The 27,586-nt window shown below is 43.1% G+C and overlaps 1 protein-coding gene and 1 pseudogene across 1 annotated transcript in view; both read left to right on the plus strand.

Moving 5' to 3' along the window:
- LOC133361358 (zinc finger protein 836-like) overlaps positions 1-13,486 on the plus strand; it is a 63,456-nt pseudogene extending 49,970 nt beyond the window's left edge.
- Positions 13,487-15,637: 2,151 nt separating this feature from the next.
- Positions 15,638-27,586, plus strand: part of LOC133361359 (zinc finger and SCAN domain-containing protein 2-like) — a gene marked incomplete at its 3' end in the record, with an annotated part of 39,975 nt that continues 28,026 nt past the window's right edge. Inside the window, exons 1-2 of the mRNA XM_061580283.1 lie at positions 15,638-15,799; positions 18,167-18,256. Coding sequence (XP_061436267.1) covers positions 15,638-15,799; positions 18,167-18,256 — 252 coding nt within the window. The remainder of the gene's footprint in view (positions 15,800-18,166; positions 18,257-27,586) is intronic.

Below are 27,586 nucleotides of genomic sequence, written 5' to 3' on the forward strand. Positions count from 1 at the left end.
TATGGGAAATGCAGGTATGTGATTAGTACTACTTATACCCGTGCATTATGCTGGATTAGCAGCATCAAAGAAAATAAAAGAAATGGTAAAGTTCAAGACCCTTCACAGCCTCCACGAGTTCCTCACGGCAGGTGGGATGGCTCTGTAGGACTTTGACGACCTCCCGCAGCTTTCCGAGTACCCACACTTGGTCTTGGACTCGCTGCTTGAGAACAACCATATCTGCCGCGAATTGGACACGAAGGACTTCCCATTTCGACTTCGGCGCAAACAGTTCCCCATTGTCCCAGCCTTCGCGATGACCATCAACAAGGCGCAAGGGCAAACTGTTCACAACCTGGGATTATATCTACCAACGCCATGCTTCTCGCACGGCCAACTGTACGTGGCACCATCGCGAGTCACGGCAAGATCCAACATCAAGGCGCTTATTGAGGGACCTGACGACGAGGAGGAACACGGAGTGTACACGAAGAATATCGTGTATCGACAGATATTTCAATAAGTTGCATTCTTTATTTGAATAAGTTGCATTCTTTAATATTGTCGATTGAGCGTCCCATAAAAATACATATAACCTCACAAAAATAAACATAAAACAATCACCAAAACATGTCTATTGTTTCCAGCCACTTTCAACTCCCCACCAACCAAGCACATACACACCGCCCGCGAAGCGGGCGGCGACTGCTAGTGTGGTGAACTAATAAGGAAATCATGGGGAATGAAACTTTAACGCTTTGGTATTCCTGTACGGAAATGGTTTGCATTCTACCGGAAATGTGTGAACATAGGACGTAATAAATATTGCCTTCGAGTTTTGACGTAAAATTATTGCAGATGAATAAAAACGTATTTTAACAAATGTTTGTCAGTTCTTTATTGTATAATGTTCCTAGCAAAAACATGTTCAAAGAATTTCAGGTGGAGGATCTCCATCACACAAGTGTGCCCTTAACCGGCAGCATCTTGGCTGTCTACCCGATTAACACGTGTTCCTTGAGGGGAAAGGTCCTCGTAGTTAATCGTTCATCAACGTACCAGTCCCAAATCCCGAAGTATGTCGGGGATAAACTGTACTCTATAACATGTAAACTGTAATACTATACACGATAACACTAAACATTAAACAATTATAAACTAGTGTTTTAAATTATAACCATATAAACGTAGGTAAGGTATTATAATATCATTAGAAGCATTAGAATCACAGTGTGGTCGTATAATAATCGCACTCTGTTCATGTAACACTCAAGTGACAGAACTCAACAAAAAAACGCCGCAATAAAAATAACAACATCAATGGGCAAATCCTAAAAACAGACAACACACGCACGTTAGTAGCTGTTAGAAGAAGACAACACTTAACACCTTCAACTATACACATTGTACAGCCAACTCGTAAATGGGGCGGTATATGACAGTCTTCGCTGCTGTCGACGGGGCCAAGCAGCGAGTGTTTAACTCCATTGTTTCAGAATCCGTGTCATCACCCAGCCACAGCGCCTTACCCAAACTACATCTCCCCAACAAGGCAGCCTTCCCTATGCTGTGTATTTTAGCAGTTTTTTTACGGACACACTTGAAGATAACAATTCGTCTAGAAAAGGCAGGCGACTTGTTCTACCAACATGATTTCAATTTATATCCGATAGAAGTATGAGTTCATTCATGAGTAGTATTCACTAAGCACCGATGGCACTAACCTACACACAGCTATGATTAAACAAAGTAAACATTAGTCGCTCATCCAAGCTCAGACATGATCATAGCAATTATTTCCAAATTCGTGTCGGGTCCCACGAGAATAGGGCACGTTCACAAACTTTCAAATTGTAAACTCACAGAGCATACTCTAACATTATAAACTCTAACAATATAACCTTTAAACTATGAGCTATACATTGTAACGCTTTAAAATAACACTACAAACTAGTGTTATAGTAAACCATAATGTTGTGATCTCTAACAATATAAGCTATGAGCGATACATTATAACGCTATAAAATAACATAATAAACTAGTGTTACAGGTTAGAACACCGTACATTGAAGTGTGATATTCGAATCTCATTCGCTTCACACCGTGTTCCTCTAAGAATCACACTATGCTCGTGAATATGTAACATGTCTGTATGTAATATGCATGAATATAATATGTCTGTATGTAGTATGTATGCATGAACCATGTATGTATGTAATGTGGACGTGCCAACCAATAATGGTGGAATATGTGAAGCGGAAGGTGCAGGATCAGGATGGGATTAAAATTATTTGAATAACACTTTGGTGGTATTAGGATCAAGCTGCCCACTGCTGGATGAATGTTCTATCTCAATTGCATCAAATAGCAATATTCAGTATGAATATGTAAAATAATCGCACAAACCCAATATTAGCCCGTGAAATAATGAATCGTTACAATTGTAATGCGGTTTCAGACCCCGGGCGTCACGATATAGCAACGACGACGACGAGACAGCAACCAGCCAACACAGCCCCAAACCTCGTTCCTCCCCCTCTCTCATTCTCGGCGTGAACCTCCGCCCACACTTGGTCTCGCCTTCCCTTCTCGAACTCTCTCTATCTTGTTGTCACCACTTGTCCCTTAGTTGACGCACTGTCTTTACATCACCCACCTCTATAACCTCTACCTGACCCCGCCATGGGCAAAAGCAACTTGGGGGACATACCCGGTGGCACCTGTAGGCAATACACTATGCCCTGACCCCCACCGCCCATGGAAGCACGTGTTCCCGCCGCCCCGTGATCTTTTCATTAGCGGATTGCGCTCTGGTGGGGAAAGGTCCTCGTTATGAATCGTTTCGCAACGTTCAGGTCCAGAATACCGAAGTATACCGGGAATCACCTGTACTTAAAACATGTAAACTGATAACACTATAAACAATAACAATAAACATTGAACGACAAAAAAGTATTAACTGGTTTTATAATTTATAGCACCATAAACGGAGGTACGGTATTTAAATCTCATTAGAAGTATTACAATCGCACTCTACACATGTGTATGTAAATTATCTGTTAAATCGAACCGGGGGTCGGATATGTGAACTGTGGGGGGTACAGGGCAAGAATCGCATTCACATTTTAGAATAACAATATTGTCGTATTAGCATTTCACTGTGCTTGAATGTATGTTACGTGCAAATGCAAATCGTCAGTCGTAAATGCGAGGGAGGGGTTAAGAGGTACACGTTTAATCCAGTGTTAACATTTATTTTAGCATCATATTTAAGGACATTGTTGTTGATAAGAATTCGTCTGGACATGTCATGTGACTTGTTCTACTCGATCAACCAAAATTTTTACAATGTCGGTCATACAGGAGTGTGATTTCATTCATGAGTAGTATTCACAGAGCCCCGATGACACTAACCTACCTAAAGTTATGGTTAAATAAAGTACTCTTGAGTGACTTTATTCTCAGCTCAAATATGATCATCGCAATCATTTCCAAAGACGTGTGGGGTCCTGCGAGAGCAGGTCCCGACTACAAACAGCTGGGCAGCAGAATCGGAAGTAGCTGCGTCGCCCTCGAAATGTGATGTTGCTGCTGTTGTTGTCGCTGCTGCTGTAGTTGCTTCTGTTGCTGTGATAAACGCAGGGAAGTGGTGTTCCGTGATGGGATGACGCCTTTGATTAAAGCCTCTGATCAAACTCACCCGATTGACGCCATTGATCGTCGCATTTGATCAACTCTGATATTGTATACTCTCACATCTTAAGCTCTATCATAGTGAATCATAATATTATAACCTATGAACTACAACCTATCCATTGTAACCAGTGGCGGCTCCTGCAAAATCTCTCAGGGGGGGCAAATGTCTGGATGATTAAGGTCCACCCATGCAATTAATAAATTAACAGCTTAAGCATGTAAAGGCAACTTCACTTCTTTAATATTAATGAAAAATAAAGTGACTCTTACAATACATCTTGTTTGTTTATATACTCACTATTAAAACAAACCACTCAAGTTTATTTTATTAAAGATTCCACTCGGTAGCGATAAATTATATTGTTGGATGAAACGTGCTTACGTATGATGACGTAAGCACGTATGATGACGTAAGCACGTTGGGGCTTGCCCTCCCGGAGCCATAGAGAATGCATTGGAGCGCCCCCGTTCGAAAAAAAACATCTTTCAATGTAAGTCTATGGGGCCACGCGGGGCGATTCTCAGCCGGAGTAAAATCGCCCCAAAAGAGGCGGTACTCCACAGAACGTAGCATGACGCTGATTGGACTATATCCAGAGGCTGCAGTGACGGCTAGCGTGACTGTGGTTGAATGACATTGGTGGTGCGTCGCCCAATCGCCCTAATGAAGAAACCGCCCCTGATTGTAACGCTGTAAAATAATATTACCTATTTGGTTTCACTCCCTCGTCGAGAAGGCCGCTCTCATCCTTTTCTAAAGTTACATGCTAATTTCTCTGCATTCACATTAAATCGAGGACAAAGTTTTTCCATTTATTCAAAATAAGCGCACAATTACACACTGAGATGCACTTACATATTCATGCATGAAGCACAATGGGCACATTACTCTTCGGTATGTTAATCTACATGCGGATTGTACCTTCCAAAATTAACAATCGAATGCAAATATCCTGAAAAACAAAGGATTGGATCCTAGGGGGGGAGTTATAAGGCGGCTCAGAAGCAGAGCTCAATGCCATTTCGAGAGGGAACTTGATGAGGTTGGACGCTCGACTCGTCGCTCTGCTGATCGCCCTTCAACCGCGAGACAACGCAGCCTGGCGAGCACAATTGCTTCGGAGAGTTCGTGGCGACATCTTCAGACGGGTTTCAGACACCGATATATATCGTGAATCTCCAAGTAAGTATCTATTTTCGCGGATAAAATCTTAAACGTGACCGTCGTCAAATTTACGGGATTTTTTTTGCGTCTCGGTTAGACGCGAGCGTCGTTCTTGTTTTAGCAGTTAACAAAATCCAAAACTCGACGCTAAACATCCTTGCGACCGATAGCGTACTTTTGACTCGATAACACCGCTGCTGTTACTACGCTCACATGGAGCAAAGACGCTCTCCACAGCCCCACGCACACGGGGGCAAGGAACAATTCAATTGCTCTGTGTGTGGGAAGGCATTTTCAAGGTCATCAAGTCTTAAGAGACACCAGAGAACACACACGGGTGAGAAGCCATTCCTGTGTTCTGTGTGTGGGAAGGCATTTGCACGGTCATCAAATCTTCAGAGACACCAGAGAACACACACGGGCGAGAAGCCATTCCTGTGCTCTGTGTGTGGGAAGACATTTGCACAGTCATCACATCTTCGGAGTCATCAGAGAACACACACGGGCGAAAAGCCATGCCTGTGCCCTGTGTGTGGGAAGAAATTTGCAAACTCATCACATCTTCAGAGTCATCAGAGAACACACACGGGCGAGAAGCCATTCTTGTGCTCTGTGTGTGGGAAGACATTTTCACAGTCATCAAATCTTCATAGTCATCAGAGAACACACACGGGCGAGAAGCCATTCCTATGCCCTGTGTGTGGGAAGACATTTGCAGACTCATCAACTCTTCAAACTCATCAGAGAACACACACGGGCGAGAAGCCATTCTTGTGCCCTGTGTGTGGGAAGGCATTTGCACGGTCATCAACTCTACAAGATCATAAGAAAACACACACGGGCGAGAAGCCATTCTTGTGCCCTGTGTGTGGGAAGGCATTTTCACAGTCGTCACATCTTAAAAGGCATCAGAAGGTCCACAATGAATGGAAACTGAAATCAAAAGCTGAAATTCAAGGTGCTGCAATGAGTCCTGAAGAAGTTTCCACCTTCGATCCCATGCAGTTGGATCCCGAGAGATGGCTGGATGTAATGGAGTGGCTCGACAGTCAACCAGAGAGCTCGGGGTGACTGAAAAAAATTACGTCATGTGGTTATATCTATTAAGCCGTATCGATAACTTTTGTGTGTAATTTTGACCATTTTAGTTTTACAGTTTTTGTGAGAGTTTATTGGCGTGCACAGTGGTGGTTTGTAATGTTATCGGATTACTTGCCGAAGTGGTGTGATGAGCACTGGTTGTGAGACTGTTCAATTGTAGTCGTTAAGTGTTCCTGTTGAGCTGAAGTTGGAATGCGTCTGTAGGTACATCTTTACTCAACATTTTAAACGTTTCAGTTTTCAAGTATAAAAACATCGACTTTAGATAGCCGATTTCAGGATGTACATTGATGACGCGTTCGTTGGATATATGGCCTTGACTTCAACATAGACGCACAGTTAACAAATGTGGTGAACTAATAAGGAAATGCTTTGGTATTCCTGGAACGGAAATGGTTTGCATCCTACTGGAAATGTGTGAACATAGGACATAATACATATTTCCTTCGAGTTTTGACATAAAAATGATTGCAGATTAATAAAAAGTATTTTTAACAAATGTTTGTCCGGTCTTTATTTTATAATGTTCCTAGCAAAAATATGAGAGAATTTCAGGTGGAGGATCTCCGTCACACAAGTGTGCCCTTAACCGGCAGCATCTTGGCTGTCTACCCGATTAACACGTGTTCCTTGAGGGGAAAGGTCCCCGTAGTTAATCCTTCATCAACGTACCAGTCCCTAATCCCTAAGTATGTCGGGGATAAACTGTACACTATAAAATGTAAACTGTAATACTAAAAACTATAACACTAAACATTAAACAATTATAAACTAGTGTTTTAATTTATAACCATTTAAACGGAGGTAAGGTATTATAATATCATTAGAAGCATTAGAATCACAGTGTGATCGTATAAGAATCACGCACAAACCCATTCTTAACTAATGAGATTATGAATCGTTACAATTATTATAACAATCGCAATTTGTGACAAAGCGATATTCCCACAAGCAAAACACCACGCTCACGTGACGAATTCTTAAACAAACTGCAACACTCAAGTGACAGAACTCAACAAAAAAACGCCGCAATGAAAATAACTACATCAATGGGCAAATCCTAAAAACAGACAACACACGCACGTTAGTAGCTGTTAGAAGAAGACAACACCTAGCACCTTCAACTATACACATTATACAGCCAACTCGTAAATGGGGCGGTATATGACAGTCTTCGCTGCTGTCGACGGGGCCAAGCAGCGAGTGTTTAACTCCATTGTTTCAGAATCCGTGTCATCACCCAGCCACAGCGCCTTACCCAAACTACATCTCCCCAACAAGGCAGCCTTCCCTATGCTGTGTATTTTAGCAGTTTATTTACGGACACACTTGAAGATAACAATTCGTCTAGAAAAGGCAGGCGACTTGTTCTACCAACATGATTTCAATTTATATCCGAAAGAAGTATGAGTTCATTCATGAGTAGTATTCACTAAGCACCGATGGCACTAACCTACACACAGCTATGATTAAACAAAGTAAACATTAGTCGCTCATCCAAGCTCAGACATGATCATAGCAATTATTTCCAAATTCGTGTCGGGTCCCACGAGAATAGGGCACGTTCACAAACTTTCAAATTGTAAACTCACAGAGCATACTCTAACATTATAAACTCTAACAATATAACCTTTAAACTATGAGCTATACATTGTAACGCTTTAAAATAACACTACAAACTAGTGTTATAGTAAACCATAATGTTGTGATCTCTAACAATATAAGCTATGAGCGATACATTATAACGCTATAAAATAACATAATAAACTAGTGTTACAGGTTAGAACACCGTACATTGAAGTGTGATATTCGAATCTCATTCGCTTCACACCGTGTTCCTCTAAGAATCACACTATGCTCGTGAATATGTAACATGTCTGTATGTAATATGCATGAATATAATATGTCTGTATGTAGTATGTATGCATGAAACATGTATGTATGTAATGTGGACGTGCCAACCAATAATGGTGGGATATGTGAAGCGGAAGGTGCAGGATCAGGATGGGATTAAAATTATTTGAATAACACTTTGGTGGTATTAGGATCAAGCTGCCCACTGCTGGATGAATGTTCCATCTCAATTGCATCAAATAGCAATATTCAGTATGAATATGTAAAATAATCGCACAAACCCAATATTAGCCCGTGAAATAATGAATCGTTACAATTGTAATGCGGTTTCAGACCCCGGGCGTCACGATATAGCAACGACGACGACGAGACAGCAACCAGCCAACACAGCCCCAAACCTCGTTCCTCCCCCTCTCTCATTCTCGGCGTGAACCTCCGCCCACACTTGGTCTCGCCTTCCCTTCTCGAACTCTCTCTATCTTGTTGTCACCACTTGCCCCTTAGTTGACGCACTGTCTTTACATCACCCACCTCTATAACCTCTACCTGACCCCGCCATGGGCAAAAGCAACTTGGGGGACATACCCGGTGGCACCTGTAGGCAATACAACCATGCCCTGACCCCCACCGCCCATGGAAGCACGTGTTCCCGCCGCCCCGTGATCTTTTCATTAGCGGATTGCGCTCTGGTGGGGAAAGGTCCTCGTTATGAATCGTTTCGCAACGTTCAGGTCCAGAATACCGAAGTATACCGGGAATCACCTGTACTTAAAACATGTAAACTGATAACACTATAAACAATAACACTAAACATTGAACGACAAAAAAGTATTAACTGGTTTTATAATTTATAGCACCATAAACGGAGGTACGGTATTTAAATCGCATTAGAAGTATTACAATCGCACTCTACACATGTGTATGTAAATTATCTGTTAAATCGAACCGGGGGTCGGATATGTGAACTGTGGGGGGTACAGGGCAAGAATCGCATTCACATTTTAGAATAACAATATTGTCGTATTAGCATTTCACTGTGCTTGAATGTATGTTACGTGCAAATGCAAATCGTCAGTCGTAAATGCGAGGGAGGGGTTAAGAGGTACACGTTTAATCCAGTGTTAACATTTATTTTAGCATCATATTTAAGGACATTGTTGTTGATAAGAATTCGTCTGGACATGTCATGTGACTTGTTCTACTCGATCAACCAAAATTTTTACAATGTCGGTCATACAGGAGTGTGATTTCATTCATGAGTAGTATTCACAGAGCCCCGATGACACTAACCTACCTAAAGTTATGGTTAAATAAAGTAATCTTGAGTGACTTAATTCTCAGCTCAAATATGATCATCGCAATCATTTCCAAAGACGTGTGGGGTCCTGCGAGAGCAGGTCCCGACTACAAACAGCTGGGCAGCAGAATCGGAAGTAGCTGCGTCGCCCTCGAAATGTGATGTTGCTGCTGTTGTTGTCGCTGCTGCTGTTGTTGCTGCTGTAGTTGCTTCTGTTGCTGTGATAAACGCAGGGAAGTGGTGTTCCGTGATGGGATGACGCCTTTGATTAAAGCCTCTGATCAAACTCACCCGATTGACGCCATTGATCGTCGCATTTGATCAACTCTGATATTGTATACTCTCACATCTTAAGCTCTATCATAGTGAAACATAATATTATAACCTATGAACTACAACCTATCCATTGTAACCAGTGGCGGCTCCTGCAAAATCTCTCAGGGGGGGCAAATGTCTGGATGATTAAGGTCCACCCATGCAATTAATAAATTAACAGCTTAAGCATGTAAAGGCAACTTCACTTCTTTAATATTAATGAAAAATAAAGTGACTCTTACAATACATCTTGTTTGTTTATATACTCACTATTAAAACAAACCACTCAAGTTTATTTTATTAAAGATTCCACTCGGTAGCGATAAATTATATTGTTGGATGAAACGTGCTTACGTATGATGACGTAAGCACGTATGATGACGTAAGCACGTTGGGGCTTGCCCTCCCGGAGCCATAGAGAATGCATTGGAGCGCCCCCGTTCGAAAAAAAACATCTTTCAATGTAAGTCTATGGGGCCACTCGGGGCGATTCTCAGCCGGAGTAAAATCGCCCCAAAAGAGGCGGTACTCCACAGAACGTAGCATGACGCTGATTGGACTATATCCAGAGGCTGCAGTGACGGCTAGCGTGACTGGTTGAATGACATTGGTGGTGCGTCGCCCAATCGCCCTAATGAAGAAACCGCCCCTGATTGTAACGCTGTAAAAGAATATTACCTATTTGGTTTCACTCCCTCGTCGTCGAAAAGGCCGCTCTCATCCTTTTCTAAAGTTACATGCTAATTTCTCTGCATTCACTTTAAATCGAGGACAAAGTTTTTCCATTTATTCAAAATAAGCGCACAATTACACACTGAGATGCACTTACATATTCATGCATGAAGTACAATGGGCACATTACTCTTCGGTATGTTAATAGACATGCGGATTGTACCTTCCAAAATTAACAATCGAATGCAAATATCCTGAAAGACAAAGGATTGGATCCTAGGGGGGGAGTTATAAGGCGGCTCAGAAGCAGAGCTCAATGCCATTTCGAGAGGGAACTTGATGAGGTTGGACGCTCGACTCGTCGCTCTGCTGATCGCCCTTCAACCGCGAGACAACGCAGCCTGGCGAGCACAATTGCTGTGTCGACAGTTAGGCGACTTTGCGTCGGGAGAGTTCGTGGCAACATCTTCAGATTGGTTCCAGACATTGATATACCGTCAATCTCCAAGTAAGTGTCTATTTTCGCGGATAAACTCTTAAACGTGTTCTTCGTCACATTTACGGGATTTTTTTGCGTCTCGGGTTAGACGCGAGTGTCGTTCTTGTTTCAGCAGTTAACAAAATCCCAAACTCAACGCTAAACATCCTTGCGGCCGAAACCGTACTTTTGACTCGATAACAGCGCTGCTGTTACTCCGCTCACATGGAGCAGAGACGCTCTCCACAGCCCCACGTACACGGAGGCAAGAAGCCATTCAATTGCTCTGTGTGTGGGAAGACATTTTCACGGCCATCACATCTTCAAGCTCATGAGAAAACACACACGGGCGAGAAGCCATTCCTGTGCTCTGTGTGTGGGAAGGCATTTGCACAGTCATCAAATCTTCAAACTCATCAGAAAACACACACGGGCGAGAATCCATTCCTGTGCCCTGTGTGTGGGAAGACATTTGCATGGTCATCACATCTTTAGAGTCATCAGAGAACACATACGGGCGAGAAGCCATTCCTGTGCCATGTGTGTGGGAAAGCATTTGCAGACTCATCAACTCTTCAAACTCATCAAAGAACACACACGGGCGAGAAGCCATTCCTGTGCCCTGTGTGTGGGAAGGCATTTTCACAGTCATCATCCATGAACAGGCATCAGAAGGTCCACAATGATAGGAAGCTGAAATCAAAAGGTGGAATTCAAGGTGCTGCAATGATTCCTGAAGATAATTCCACTATCGATCCCATGCAGTTGGATCCCGAGAGATGGTTGGATGTAATGGACTGGCTCGAGGATCAACCCGAGAGCTCGGGGTGACTGAAATATAATGTTGCATGTAGTTATACCTATTAAGCCGCCTTGAGTACTTTTGTGTGTAATTCTGACCCTTTAGTTTTACAGTTTGTTTGAGAGTTTCTTGACGTGCAGGTGGTGATTTTTGATTTTGTCGGATTTAAGTCTTCCTGTTGAGCTAAAGTTGGAATGCATATGCAGTTAGATCTTTACTCAACATTTTAAACGGGTTTTTTTCAAGTATAAAGCTTTTTTTGGATGGTAATAATCTGCTTTGGTATGTACATTGATGACGCGTTCGTTGGATATATGGCCTTGACTTCAACATAGACGCACAGTGAACAAATGTGGTTAACTAATAAGGAAATCATGGGGAATGACACTTTAACGCTTTGGTATTCCTGGAACGGAAATTGTTTGCATTGTACTGTAACTGTTTGAACATAGAACATAATACATATTCGGTTTTAGATTTAACGTAAACATTTTTGCAGATTAATAAAAACGTATTTTAACAAATGTTTGTCCGTTTATTTATTTTACAATGTTCATAGCAAAAACGTGTTTTAAGCGAGTTTTAGGTGGAGGATCTTCGTCACACAAATCTGCCCTTTACCGGCAGCATCTTGGATGTCTCCCCATTAACATGTGTCCCTGGAGGGGAAAGGTCCCCATTATAAACGATAACAAAAATAATTAAAATACTATAATCTATTAACTAGTTTCATCATTTATAACACCAAAAACAGAGGTACGGTATTATTAGTTTTGAACAAAATAAACGGAGGTTCGTGATTATAATCGCATAATAATAATTCTAATCGCACTGTGATAATGTTAGAATCACACTGTGCCCATATGCATGTTAAGTGATTGCGAACCGGGGGTAGGATTTGCAAGATTTGAATCTCATTACAATTATTATTGAAGCACCCCAAGCCTCAGGGGCTAGCAAACTGTGGGCGCCACAACACATTTCCTTTGGAGTACGGTTTCCGTTGCCAAGCACCCCACCACGTCGGACACACCAGACGTGGGCTGTACAGGACATGGAGATGAGCTGTCCGGGAGGGGATGGACATAAGTCTTGAGGCGCGATGGGTGGACGATCCAACGGAGACGCCCTATCTACATTCGTTACACACTTAGGCCGTTTCACCTCTATGACTTCAGCTGTATCACTATTAACGAGAACACTCAACATTAAACGACTATAGACTGGTTTTAGAATTCATACCACCATAAACGGAGGTACGGTATTCAAATCTCATTAGAAGTATTATAATCGCACTCTGCTCATATGTATGTAAAGCGAACGTTCCATCGAACCGGGGGTTGGATATGCGAACTGAGGGGTGCAGGGTTAGAATCGAATTCAAATTCCTAGAATAACAATATTGTCGTATTAGCATTTTAGTGTGCTTGACTGTATGTTACGTGTAAATGCAAATTGTTAGTCGTAAATGCGAGGCAGGGGTTAAGAGGTGCATGTTTAATCCAGTGTTAACGTTTATTTTAGCATCATATTTAAAGACAATATTGGTAATAAAAATTATTCTGGACATGGCACGTGCCTTGTTCGTCTCGATCAACTAAAATTAGTAGAATGTCGGTCATAAAGGAGTGCGAGTTCTTTCATGAGTAGTATCCAGGCCTGATGGCCAGGCATCGCTTCAGTCCTCGCCGCAGTAACGGCGACATCAAAGACAGCACAAAGCGAGGGGGCAAATGTTTAATGTCGAACCGAGGGCTCTGCTATTTCCGGTGACGCAACCACCCACACTGCACCACGTGGTGCGCCCGCCAAGCGCGTGGGGGCGGAGCCTCGCTGTAGTGACGTCACCTCTGTTACGTCATAGCCACGCCTCCACCCGCAGTCGAGAGGAATGCGCACGAGTGAGCAGCAGCAGAAGAAGCCTTTGCAGAGCGAATCCTCAACGAGGTGAGCGTCCCTGTTGACGATGTGTGTTGTTTATTTTTATTGCACGTTTTGACTACAAACTAAAGCTTCATTATTTTTGTGTATGTTGGTATTTGGATTTTCTGCAACCAAATTAGGACTATTAGGTTACTTGGCATGCTCTGATATGTTGCTGTTACTGTCATTGTTTAGACCTAAAACAAGTCAACATTTAAAACGTTCATAACTAACCTGTTTAAATCTCAACTAATATGATTAACATGTCCATAATGATTATGTTCTGATTGCCTGCATAATTGTGCCCTGCATTACATGTATTGAATGTTTTCCAACACGGCGGAGGAGTCTGCCTTTTAGTTCAGACCCAAGCTGCTGCCATAGACGTCTCCTTTCTGTGATGTCACAGCCACATGGGCGGTACCTCTGACATCACGTGACCTACGACGTCATTCTCGGGTTATAACAATTGATTTAAGTATGGTCATTTGACCCCAATGACCTACAAGACATAGGGGGGCGTTTATCAAGCAGTTGATTAATACAAATGGGCTGTGCATCAACATGCTTGTCTGGATTAGAGGTTAAACATCACGGTTATGTCTGGCGATTATGTTTAATGCAATAGGCAGTTGAAATAAACATGTTCGCGTGGGTGCATGAGTGAGTGATCTGACGCACGTGTGAGTGGGCAAACAAGCGAGTGAGTGATATGATTGGTACAGCGAGTGGTCAAATATGTAATCATTGAGAGGATGAGTGATTCAAAAGGTTGCTAAATCTGAGCGTTTTTACAACCTCCCCAGGCCCTCCAACATCAAACAGAAACTACTTCTTCCCAACAACATGGACAGACAACGCAAGTGGGCTGAAATCTTGGAGGACTATGATGGTAAGTCCCAGTTACCTGCATCACGTGGCTTTTATGCAGAGGAGGCAGCTCCCTTATTAATTTATTTTAGTAGACGTGGCGGTGATGGGAAGATGTAAAGGTCAAGTGTGCAGACAGCATGGATTTAGAACTGAGTTTCATCCATATTGGTTTAAACGGGGGTCTCAACTTTATGAAATTGATGATCTCAACATGCTTACAAAAAAATGACTTGTAAAGTTTTACTGCCATGTGATTAATATTTCTCAACAGCAGGTCATGTTATGTGTTAAGAGGTAATTGCAGGGATCTCAGAATTAGTTCCGTGAATCTCCACGTGCTTCGTTCTCTAAGACATTACTCGTCCTTTGAATTAATTTTGTTTTCCGTAGCCCGGGAGTCATGGCGCCAGTCGACCACGTGGGGGGACATTATGGATGAAGTGGACCCTTTCCCAGGCCAAAGTTATGAGCATCCCTCCCCAAAGGTGTGTATGGGGTCTATGGGAATCAAACACCACATTCTCTCCACACTCCCACACCATTGCACGAAAACATCACTACACCTCACATCACCACACAATCTTTTCACATCACCTTTCTCATCACACCACACCACCACCAACTCAATACAATATACTCTTAGGTTTTTTCGGTAAGGTCACGTATGTGACTCTTTCTTAGGTTTTTTCGGTAAAGTCACATACGTGAGTATGAATCCTTGCAGTCACGAAAGCTTCAAATCGAGAATCAATACAATAGCATAGAGCCTCATAAAGCGTCAATACCATCACAAGGCACCGTCTCTCCAGAACATTCCACAATTTCACCTCTCCATATCACAACACCATCTCCCAACACCATCACTCCATCTCTCCACCATCACGTCATGCCATATCCCACTCGTGCAGGCAAATGAAGTCGCCATTCATTACCAATGAAGACAGAATGATATCATGCAATCTCATGAATTATGTCTGTGAGCTGATTGGAAGTTGCCATTACAGTTGCCCATTATGGGTGCTGCAATAAAATGTGTCCAGATTATGGGCATCCAGATCTTTACAATAGAACATTCTGTGGAAACTATTGCCCGTGATAATTGTTGCCAACAATCGCCATGAAATCGTTGTAGACTATCACTGCATTAAGTGCACGTATTGAATTTGTGAGAATATGAGGATGTAACATGTATTTTGATAACATTAGGTGATGGTGTATATTCATACGTTTGCTAGCATGTTTTCATGAGTTAATGTGCATTATTGCATCCGTACATAGATGTGCCAGTATGCATTTTTGTTTGTCTATGTGCCCGTCTATGTTTGTGTGCCTGCGAGAATATATTTTGTCCTGAGTGCGCATGTCTGAATGGTCATGTGCTTATCTTCGCGTGAACAGAGGAGCATTGGGGAGGTGAAGAACTTCCGCGGAGTGAAGCGTCTCCAGGAGGACAAGCGTCTTGCGAAGTTGAAATGCCCAATGGAAGAGAAGCGCCCCAATGAGGAGAAGCGCCTCGCCAAGTTGAAGCACCAAACGGAGCAGAAGTGCCTTCGAAACAATATCCTCAACGACGTGAAACGCGTCATGGAAAAGCGCCTCCTTGAAGAGACGCGCTTCATAGAGGAGAAGCGCCTTCGCGAGGTGAAGCGTCTCAAGGAGAAGCATCTGGAGGAAGAGAAGCGCCTCATAGATGTGAAGCGGGTCAAGGAAGAGAAGCGCCTCATGGAGGAGAAGCGGGTGGAAGAAGAGAAGCGCCTTGTCGAGGAGCAGCGCCTCATTGAGGTGCAGCGGGTCGAGGAAGAGAAGCACCTCATGGAGGAGAATCGCCTCTTTGAGGTGAAGCTTCTCATAGAGCTGAAGCGTCTCGAGAAGAAGAAGAAGCGTCTTGAGGAGAGGCGCTTTCGCAAGGTGAAGCTCCTCGAGGAGAAACGTCTCATGCAGGAGAAGCGCCTCGTTGAAGTGAAGCATCAAGAGGAGGAGGAGCACTTGATGGAGGAGAAGCGTCTTGTGGAGCAAAAGCGCCTCGAGGAGGAGGAGCGCCTCGCCAAGATCGAGCGACAATGGCTCCAGACCGATACCACCAGCAGCAGCACCACTACCACTGACACCACCGCCGCCACCACCGCCACCACGTCCTCCAATCCTGTGTGGGGCCCAATAGCTCCGAGCTTTGGAGAAGAGGGCTTCCAAGAAGATAAAGCAAACTCCGGAGTCGCTGAGCCACGGTAAACCACTCTGCGTGTGTGCCCTGTGTGTTTATTTTTGTTATTTATTGCCATGCTTCTCACGCAGCATCAGCCTAACTCGGTCTCAAGACTTTTTTTCAGGAGGATCCTGCCAAGTTTGCTCGCATTTTTCAAGAAAGTTGCTACTGTTTGCGATCCAAATTGAACAATTTGCATTGCTTGTGTGGGTTTAGTAACAGGGAGAAAGCTGCAGAACATTCCCAGAACAGGTGGCTGCATAATCCACACGGAGAATGTTGCCAAACGTGGAAATCAAACCCAGGTCAATGTTGCTATGATGCACAGGTGCTCAAGCCCTGTCGCGCTCTCAAAATTCACAAACACTGCAAACCCCACGTGTACATTCTGCTATACTGAGGACAGATTTATTTTTCATAACTGGTTTCTGTGTTAGACCACATAACGAAGTGGGCATATCTTCACCATGTAACCCTCCATCCACCGTGAGATTTTCGCTGTCTATCGCCTGTTTCCAGGCCACTTTGAGATGCCTTCGACGTCAAGGGAGGTGGCTCTCTCGACCACAAATCACTGACGGACACTTTTTTTAAATCGTGGATGTGTTGAAGCGACCAAATTTTCGTGCACTCATTCTTCACCATTACAGTTCAGATCTTGCTTCCCGCCCTGGCTATTATTGCTGCTGCATTGACCACACAGATCCACACCCATTCCGTCACAGTGGACGTTCAGGATCTCTATCGATGCCATTTGAAATGCTTAGGACATTATGTGCAAGGGGTCAATTAAAATATACATATAGAATATGTTCAATCTAGATTTGAAGTTTTAGTGACTACAGGGATCCATACTCTTTGGGTTATATCGGTAAATTCACGTAGGCATGAAATAAAATAAATTTAATTAAATCACGACGTTTCGATGGCCATGTCGTTATTGCAAGAACGTTTCTTGCTGTGGTTTTCCCACCTGATGATGATTGCTCGTGTTGCAATCGAAACGTTGTGATTTAATTTACTATATTTTATACCTACGTGACTTTACCGAAAGAACCAAAAAAATGTCACTTCAAATTATTCAGCTAAATTTGCACAGCAACGCCACCCACTACTGTGAAACTACAGCAGTCTGTGTGAGACACAGCTGCACCTATCTCAAGGATAGCCTGGCGCCATGAGAATGACAGCACCAATACTAAGCACACTCACTGGCCATGTCGTTATTGCTGTTTCTATTCAGCTCGAATTAATCCGCCACACATTCCACCCACGGACGATGGGGAGATGGCGATGTCTGCCGTAGCAGCAAGGTGGAACGGTGTCGTGTTTGACAGACAACCATCACAGTTTTACCATGTCTAGTGGTGGTCTCCCTGTTACAGGTTGAGTCACAAACCGCACCTCTCCATAACAAAGGCTCAGCCTTTGATATGCAGTCTATTCTTAGTCTTAAGCCTCACCTTACCATATTAATAAAAGTATGCGGCCCTTGCCCCACCACCTTCTCCAACCATTATATAAACGAAGTGGTAGCTTCTGCAATCTCTCATTTACCTGATACAGCTGTCGTGGCTGTGACGGTTCCACCTGAAGACGGAAGCTTGTGTTGCCTCCGAAACGTCGTGATTTTTATTTTTTATGTTATTTTATTTTACTTTTTAATGTTTTTTTACCTACGTGACTTTACCGAAAAAACCTAAGAATTTGAATCATTGCAATCACGAAAGCTTCAAATCTAGAACGGTGTCGTGTTGTCTCTTCACAGATCTGAGCCAGCGCAGCCCTCCTCCTCACTCGTCCAGGCCTTTGAAGTGAAGACAGAGGTTGTGGAGAAGGAGATGAAGCCAGAGGTGAAGGAGATGGAGGATGAAGTAGAGACGGAGGAAGAGAAGGCAAAGGAGGACGAGATTGTGATGGTGACAATGGAGGAGAACACGGAGGGAGAGGAGAAAGACAATACGGAGATGGAGGACAAGGAGACAACAAAGGATGAACAGATGGTCGTGGTGGAGGACATGAAGACGACGGACAAAGGGGAAACAATGGTGGTGGAGGAGGAAGAGAAGACGGTGGTGGAGATGGTGGTGCCGGAAGGTGAGGAGGAGATGAAGGAGGAAGAGATGGTGCTAGCGGAGGAGAAGAAGATGGAGAAGATGGAGGTGGCGCAGGAAGAGGAGGAGGAGGTAGAGGAGATGGTGGTGGAGGATGAAGAAGAGAGGATGGAGGAGGATGAGACGGAGGAGAAAACGGAAGAGGTGCAGGTGGAGATGCACGAAAAGAAGAGGAAGCGAGGGAGCCTCGCTCGCGTGGCGACAGCGATCGCCTCACTCCTCCGCCGCGTGCTGCTTTGTGGTGGCAGGTCCACCGCCCAGTAGGGGTGGTGGCGGTGGGCGTGCATCGGTGCCAACCGTGACCACGATCACCACACTACCCGCCCACCCCGTGATACTCGCTACACACACCACACGGGTCCCCAGAGAGACGGTGCAACGTTCAGGTCCAGAATACCGAAGTATACCGGGAATCACCTGTACTTAAAAACACGTAAATTGATAACACTATACACAATAACACTAAACATTAAACGACAAAGAAAGCTACCAACTGGTTTTATAATTTATACCACCATAAACGGAGGTACGGTTTTTTAATTTCATTAGAAGTATTATAATAGAACTCAACACATGTTTGTTAATTGTCCGTTCAATCGAACCGACGGTCGGATATGTGAACTGTGGGGGTCGAGGGTAAGAATGGCATTCAAATTTTAGAATGACAATTTGGTCGTTTTAGCAAATTACTGTACTTGAATGTATGTTATGTGCAAATGCAAATTGTTAGTCGTAAATGCGAGGGAGGGGTTAAGAGGTGCACGTTTAATCCAGTGTTAACATTTATTTTAGCATCATATTTAAGGACACTGTTGTTGATAAGAATTCGTCTGGACATGTTATGTGCCTTGTTCTACTCGATCAACCAAAATTAGTACAATGTCGGTCATACAGGAGTGTGATTTCATTCATGAGTAGTATTCACAGAGCCCCGATGACACTAACCTACCTAAAGTTATGGTTAAAAAAGTAATCTTGAGTGACTTAATTCTCAGCTCAGACATGATCATCGCAATCATTTCCAAAGACGTGTGGGGTCCTGCGAGAGCAGGTCCCGACTACAAACAGCTGGGCAGCAGAATCGGAAGTAGCTGCGTTGCCCTCGAAATGTGATGTTGCTGCTGTTGTTGCTGCTGTAGTTGCTTCTGTTGCTGTAATAAACGCAGGGAGGTGGTGTTCCGTGATGGGATGACGCCTTTGATTAAAGCCTCTGTTCAAACTCACCCGATTGACGCCCTTGATCGTCGCATTTGATCAACTCTGATATTGTAGACTCTCACATGTTAAGCTCTATCATAGTGAAACATAATATTATAACCTATGAACTACAACCTATCCATTGTAACGCTGTAAAAGAATATTACCTATTGGGTTTCACTCCCTCGTCGAGAAGGCCGCTCTCTTCCTTTTCTAAAGTTACATGCTAATTTCTCTGCATTCACTTTAAATCGAGGACAAAGTGTTTCCATTTATTCAAAATAAGCGCATAATTACAAACTGAGATGCACTTACATATTCATGCATGAAGCACAATGGGCACATTACCCTTCGGTATGTTAAAAGACATGCGGATTGTACCTTCCAAAATTAACAATCGAATGCAAATATCCTGAAAGACAAAGGATTTGATCCTAGGGGGGGAGTTATAAGGCGGCTCAGAAGCAGAGCTCAATGCCATTTCGAGAGGGAACTTGATGAGGTTGGACGCTCGACTCGTCGCTCTGCTGATCGCCCTTCAAGCGCGAGACAACGCAGCCTGGCGAGCACAATTGCTGTGTCGACAGTTAGGCGACTTTGCGTCGGCAGAGTTTGTGGCGACATCTTCAGACGGGTTCCAGACATCGATATGCCGTGAATCTCCAAGTAAGTGTCTATTTTCGCGGATAAACTCGTTCTTCTTTTAGAAGTTAACAAAATCCAAAACTCAACGCTAAACATCCTTGCCGATAGCGTACTCGATAACACCGCTACTGTTACTACGCTCACATGGAGCAGAGACGCTCTCCACAGCCCCACGCACACGGGGGCAAGGAATAATTCAATTGCTCTGTGTGTGGGAAGGCATTTTCATGGTCAACAAGTCTTAAGAGACACCAGAGAACACACACGGGTGAGAAGCCATTCCTGTGCTCTGTGTGTGGGAAAACATTTGCACACTCATCACATCTTCAGAGTCATCAGAGAACACACACGGGCGAGAAGCCATTCCTGTGCCCTGTGTGTGGGAAGGCATTTTCACAGTCGTCAACTCTTAACAGGCATCAGAAGGTCCACAATGATAGGAAACTGAAATCAAAAGCTGAAATTCAAGGTGCTGCAATGAGTCCTCAAGAAGTTTCCACCTTCGATCCCATGCAGTTGGATCCCGAGAGATGGCTGGATGTAATGGAGTGGCTCGAGAGTCAACCAGAGAGCTCGGGGTGACTGAAAAAATATTACGTTATGTGGTTATACCTATTAAGCCGTTTCGAGTACTTTTGTGTGTAATTTTGACCATTTTAGTTTTACAGTTTTTGTGAGAGTTTAATTACGTGCACAGTGGTGGTTTGTAATGTTATCGGATTACTTGCCGAATTGGTGTGATGAGCACTGGCTGTGAGAGGGTTCAATTGTAGTCGTTAAGTGTTCCTGTTGAGCTAAAGTTGGAATGCGTATGATGGTACATCTTTACTCAACATTTTAAACGGGTTCTTTTTCAAGTATATAGCTTTTTTTGATTGGTATTAATCGACTTTAGATAGCCGGTTTTCAGGTTGTACATTGATGACGCGTTCGTTGGATATATGGCCTTGACTTCAACATAGACCCACAGTGAACACATGTGGTGAACTAATAAGGAAATCATGGGGAATGAAACTTATACGCTTTGGTATTCCTGGAACGGAAATGGTTTGCATTCTACTGGAAATGTGTGAACATAGGACGTAATAAATATTGCCTTCGACTTTTGACGTAAAATTATTGCAGATGAATAAAAACGTATTTTTAACAAATGTTTGTCAGTTCTTTATTTTATAATGTTCCTAGCAAAAACATGTTCAGAGAATTTCAGGTGGAGGATCTCCGTCACACAAGTGTGCCCTTAACCGTCAGCATCTTGGCTGTCTACCCGATTAACACGTGTTCCTTGAGGGGAAAGGTCCCCGTAGTTAATCGTTCATCAACGTACCAGTCCCTAATCCCGAAGTATGTCGGGGATAAACTCTACTTTATAACATGTAAACTGTAATACTATAAACTATAACACTAAACATTAAACGATTATTAACTAGTGTTTTAATTTATAAACATATAAACGGAGGTAAGGTATTATAATATCATTAGAAGCATTAGAATCACAGTGTGATCGTATAAGAATCACGCACAAACCCATTGTAAACTCATGAGATTATGAATCTTTACAATTTTATAACAATCACAAATTGTGACAAAGCGAAATTCCCACAAGCAAAACACCACGCTCACGTGACGAATTCTTAAACAAACTGCAACACTCAAGTGACAGAACTCAACAAAAAAACGCCGCAATGAAAAGAACAACATCAATAGACAAATCCTAAAAACAGACAACACACGCACGTTAGTAGCTGTTAGAAGAAGACAACACCTAGCACCTTCAACTATACACATCATACAGCCAACTCGTAAATGGGGCGGTATATGACAGTCTTCGCTGCTGTCGACGGGGCCAAGCAGCGAGTGTTTAACTCCAATGTTTCAGAATCCGTGTCATCACCCGGCCACAGCGCCTTACCCAAACTACATCTCCCCAACAAAACAGCCTTCCCTATGCTGTGTATTTTAGCAGTTTATTTACGGACGCACTTGAAGATAACAATTCGTCTAGAAAAGGCAGGCGACTTGTTCTACCAACATGATTTCAATTTATATCCGAAATAAGTATGAGTTCATTCATGAGTAGTATTCACTAAGCCCCGATGGCACTAACCTACACACAGTTATGATTAAACAAAGTAAACATTAGTCGCTCATCCCAGCTCATACATGATCATAGCAATTATTTCCAAATCCGTGTCGGGTCCCACGAGAACAGGGCACGTCCACAAACTCTCAAATTGTAAACTCACATTGTATACTCTAACATTATAAACTCTAACAATATAACCTTTAAACTATGAGCTATACATTGCAACGCTTTAAAATAACACTACAAACTAGTATTATAGTAAACTATAATGTAAGCTATGTGCGATACATTATAACGCTATAAAATAACATCACAAACTAGTGTTACAGATTAGAACACCGTACATTGAAGTGTGGTATTCAAATCTCATTCGAATTCTTAGCTTCACACCGTGGTCCTCTAAGAATCACACCATGCTCGTGAGTTTGTAACATGTCTGTATGTAATATGCATGAATGTAACCAACCAGGCGAGTAATGGAAGAGCTGATCCCGAATCGGAGGCCACCACCCGAACATCAGCAACAGTCGATAGCGTGATTCTAATAGGACCACGTTGTTATTATAACAATTTTAATGCGATCAAAACCGCGCACCTCCCATTTTGCATTTACGACTCGCGATGTGCATCTACATATAACATACATTCTAGCTCAGTGTAATTCTAATACGACCATAGTGTTATTCTAATAATTCTAATCCGATCCTAATCCACCAGTTCGCATATCCGACCCCCGGTTCGCATGTCCAACGGACATACATATTACATACATACGACCATAGTATGTATGTAATATGCATACATATGTGCAGTGTGATTCTATTACGATCACATTGTGATTATAATACTTCTAATGATATTCTAATATTGATTTGAAGCTTTCGTGACTGCAGGAATTAATACTCGTTGGTTCTTTCGGTAAAGTCACGTAGGTAGAAATGAAACAAGGTAAATCACGTTTCGGACGAAACACAAGCGCCCGTCTTCAGGTGAGAATCGCGATGTCCGCGATGTCTGCTGCGAGCAGCACGATGTCTGCTGCAGACTTCGTTTCGGGCGCTTGTGTTGCGTCCGAAACGTCGTGATTTATTTTGTTTTATTTCTTCCTACGTGACTTTGCCGAAAGCACCAAAGAGTATAGATATCCTAATACTGTCCCTCCGTTTACGGTATTATAAATTACATACAAAACTAGTTTATAGTCTCTATGGGGACCTCATTTGCCAGTAAAAATATGATAATTGGTTCTTTACCCTTCTATCTGGCAACAAAAAAGGTGTCAGTTTTGTTGCCAGATAGAAGGGTAAAGAACCAATTATCATAGTTTATAGTCGTTTCATATTTCATCTTTAAAGTGTCACAGTTTACGTGTGTTAGAGAACACGGGTGCCCGCTCCGCCTGTCGCCGTGGAGACTTGTGCGCTGTGAGGGCTCACACCCACCGTAAACACCCGTTCCGCGCTCCCTTTAAACGAACGTGATCACCCGCTCGCGGCGGTCGCGCGTGTGCGTTCAAAGTCATTCGCCCTCCGACCCCCGTTCAGAGCGTGTGATCGCTGCGCGGGGCTGTGTGAGGGGAGGCGTCGCATTTGATTGGCGGAGAGGCAACGATGCGTTTACAGGCGTACGGGAGCCGGCGACGAGCCATGTCCCTCTCGCGAACTCGCGGAGGTGCGAACCAGGGAAGTGAACCGTCGGGCGACAGTCCTTACCCCGCGAACGATGAGCCCAGCGGCGGCAGCAGCTGTTCGCAGACCAGCGAGGGGTCGGGGAACGGCGGGACCCCCCCCTGCAGTCGGCGCCCAGCAGGGAGAGACCTCGGGGGCCAGCGGCAAAGACAGGACCACGGTGTGAAGCTAAGAATTCGAATGAGATTCGAATATCACACTTCAATGTACGGTGTTCTAATCTGTAACAATAGTTTATGATGTTATTTTATAGCGTTATAATGTATCGCTCATAGCTTATATTGCTAGAGTTCACAACGTTTTAGTTTACTATAACACTAGTTTGTAGTGTTATTTTAAAGGGTAAGGCGCTGTGACTGGAGTTAGGCGATGTGACTGGGTGATCACACGGATTCCGAAACACAGCGGAGACGATACATTCCACCGAGCTCCGTCCACACATGGACAACGACATTCTCAGTTTTAAAAAATGAATAGAAATGTTTAAATACGTTTTTGAAATCATGTGTATTGTATATATGTTATAATGTGTGATTGTTATACTCTTTAAATGTGTGTGTATATACTGAAAATAGCTATTACATTCCATTACCACACATTCATCCAACAGTGGACAGTGTGATTCTAATACGACTATAGTGGGATTCGAATAATTGTAATTCGATTAGAACAACCTACATTGAAGTGTGATATTCGAATCGCTTTCAAATTATTCGAATCACTCCGTGGTCCTCTTCGAATCACACTACGGTCGTAAGTATGTAACAGTCATGCATGTAACATGTCTGTATGTAGTAAGTATATGTGCATTTTATATGTCTGTTTGTAGTAAGTATATGTGCATGTAACATGTCTGTACGTAGTAAGTATATATGCATGTAACATGTCTGTATGTAGTATGTCTGTATGTAGTGTGTATGCATGTAACATTTATGCATGTTACATGTTTGCATGTAACATGTATGGATGTAACATGTATGCATGTAACATGTATGCATGTATGTAATATGGACGTGCGAACCAATGGTGGGATATGTGAAACGGAACGTGCAGGATCAGGATGGGATTACAATTATTTGTATAACACTTTGGTGGTATTAAGATCAAGCTGTCCACTGCTGGATGAATGTTAATCTCAATGGCATCAAATAGCAATATTCAGTATGTATATATAAAGTAATCACACAAACCCAATATTACATACATACATGTTACATATATACATGTTACATGCACAGGTTGTTCTAATCTATAACACTAGTTAACAATGTTATTGTATAGCGTTATAATGTATCGCTTGAGGCCCGGGGTGCCTCAAGGATCCGCCACGTGCGAGGAACCGGTGCCTGGAGCCTGGTCAAATTCTCCAAAAGAAGCCAGGGACCTGCCTAATCCTTCAAGACTATGTGATGTTAATACAATCACGTTGTAATTCTAATACTTGAAATGAGATTATAATACCGTACCTCTGTTTTTGGTGTTAGAAATGATTAAACTAGTTTATAGTATTTTAATGTTTCGTGTTATCGTTTATAGTGTTACAGTTCACGTGTCTTAGCGTACAAGATTCCCTGTGTACTTGATGATTAGGGACCGTAACGTTGTGAATCGATAAATAATGGGGCCCTATCCCCTCCAGGGACACATGTTAAATGGAGAGACAGCCAAGATGCTGCCGGTTAAGGGCAGATGTGTGTGACGAAGATCCTCCACCTGAAACTCGCTTAAAACACGTTGTTGATATGAATAAATAAACGGACACACATTTGTTAAAAAAACGTTTTTATTCATCTGCAATCATTTTAAAGTCAAAACTCGAACCGAATGTATTATGTCCTATGTTCAAACAGTTACAATACAATGCAAACCATATCCGTTCCAGGAATACCAAAGCGTTAACGAATCATTCTCCATTATTTCCTTATTAGTTCACCACATTTGTTCACTGTGCGTCTATGTTGAAGGCAAGGCCATATATCCAACGAACGCGTCATCAATGTACATCCTGAAATCGGCTATCTAAAGTCGATTAATACCAACCAAAAAAAGCTATATGCTTGAAAAAAAACCCGTTTAAAATGTTGAGAAAAGATCTAACTAAAGATGCATTCCACTGTTGGATGAATGTGTCGTATCAATGGAATCGAATAGCCATATAAGTATATACAGTATACACAAATAAAGAGTATAACAATCACACATTGTAACGTAGATACAATAAACATTATTTTAAAAAAAACGTATTTAAAATATATATTCCACTTTTTTAAAACTCAGAATGTCGTCGTTCATGTGGGGAGATGGAGCGCAGTGGATCGTATCGTCTAAGCTTCTTTTCGGAATCCGTGTGATAACCCAGTCACATCGCCTAACTCCAGTGACAGCACCTTACCCAAACTACATCTCCCCAACAAGGCAGCCTTACCGATGCTGTGTATTGTGTTTATGGGATAACAGAGGTGTGTCTTACCCCATACGTTTTGCCCAAAACGACTGATTGTCCGCTTAACAGCCTAGCCTGTAAACAACCATTGGTGACAGTGTTGTTTGAGAGCAGCTATTAAAGTCGCTTGCGGCAAACGAGGTGGTGGCTGGCCAAACCATGCCTCGCTGTTTGTCTCCTGAGTGATGACGGATACAAACCTGACAAAGCGGAGACCATGTACCAGATCGGATTTTGGTTACCAATGTTAGAGTGATTGTATTGCAAGTGTGGTCACTACGCATCTGTACGTGCTCACTCCCGAAGCTTGGCGGTTTTTGGGAACGTCACGGGGCTGCATTCACTTTAAATCGAGGACAATGTTTTTTCATTTATTCAAAATAAGCGCACAATTACAAACTGAGATGCACTTACATATTCATGCATGAAGCACAATGGGCACATTACTCTTCGGTATGTTAATAGACATGCGGATTGTACCTTCCAATATTAACAATCGAATGCAAATATCCTGAAAGACAAAGGATTGGATCCTAGGGGGGGAGTTATAAGGCGGCTCAGAAGCAGAGCTCAATGCCATTTCGAGAGGGAACTTGATGAGGTTGGACGCTCGACTCGTCGCTCTGCTGATCGCCCTTCAACCGCGAGACAACGCAGCCTGGCGAGCACAATTGCTGTGTCGACAGTTAGGCGACTTTGCGTCGGGAGAGTTCGTGGCGACATCTTCAGACGGGTTCCAGACATCGATATACCGTGAATCTCCAAGTAAGTGTCTTTTTTCGCGGATAAACTCTTAAACGTTTTCGTCGTTGAATTAGCGGGATTTTTTTGCGTCTCGGTTAGACGCGAGCGTCGTTCTTGTTTTAGCAGTTAACAAAATCCAAAACTCGACGCTAAACATCCTTGCGGCCGATAGCGTACTTTTGACTCGATAACACCGCTACTGTTACTACGCTCACATGGAGCAGAGACGCTCTCCACAGCCCCACGCACACGGAGACAAGAAGCAATTCAATTGCTCTGTCTGTGAGAAGTCCTTTTCATGGCCATCA

This window comes from Lethenteron reissneri, chromosome 72, assembly GCF_015708825.2.
Source record: "Lethenteron reissneri isolate LAM-NWPU_2019-01 chromosome 72, ASM1570882v1, whole genome shotgun sequence".
NCBI lineage: Eukaryota > Metazoa > Chordata > Hyperoartia > Petromyzontiformes > Petromyzontidae > Lethenteron > Lethenteron reissneri.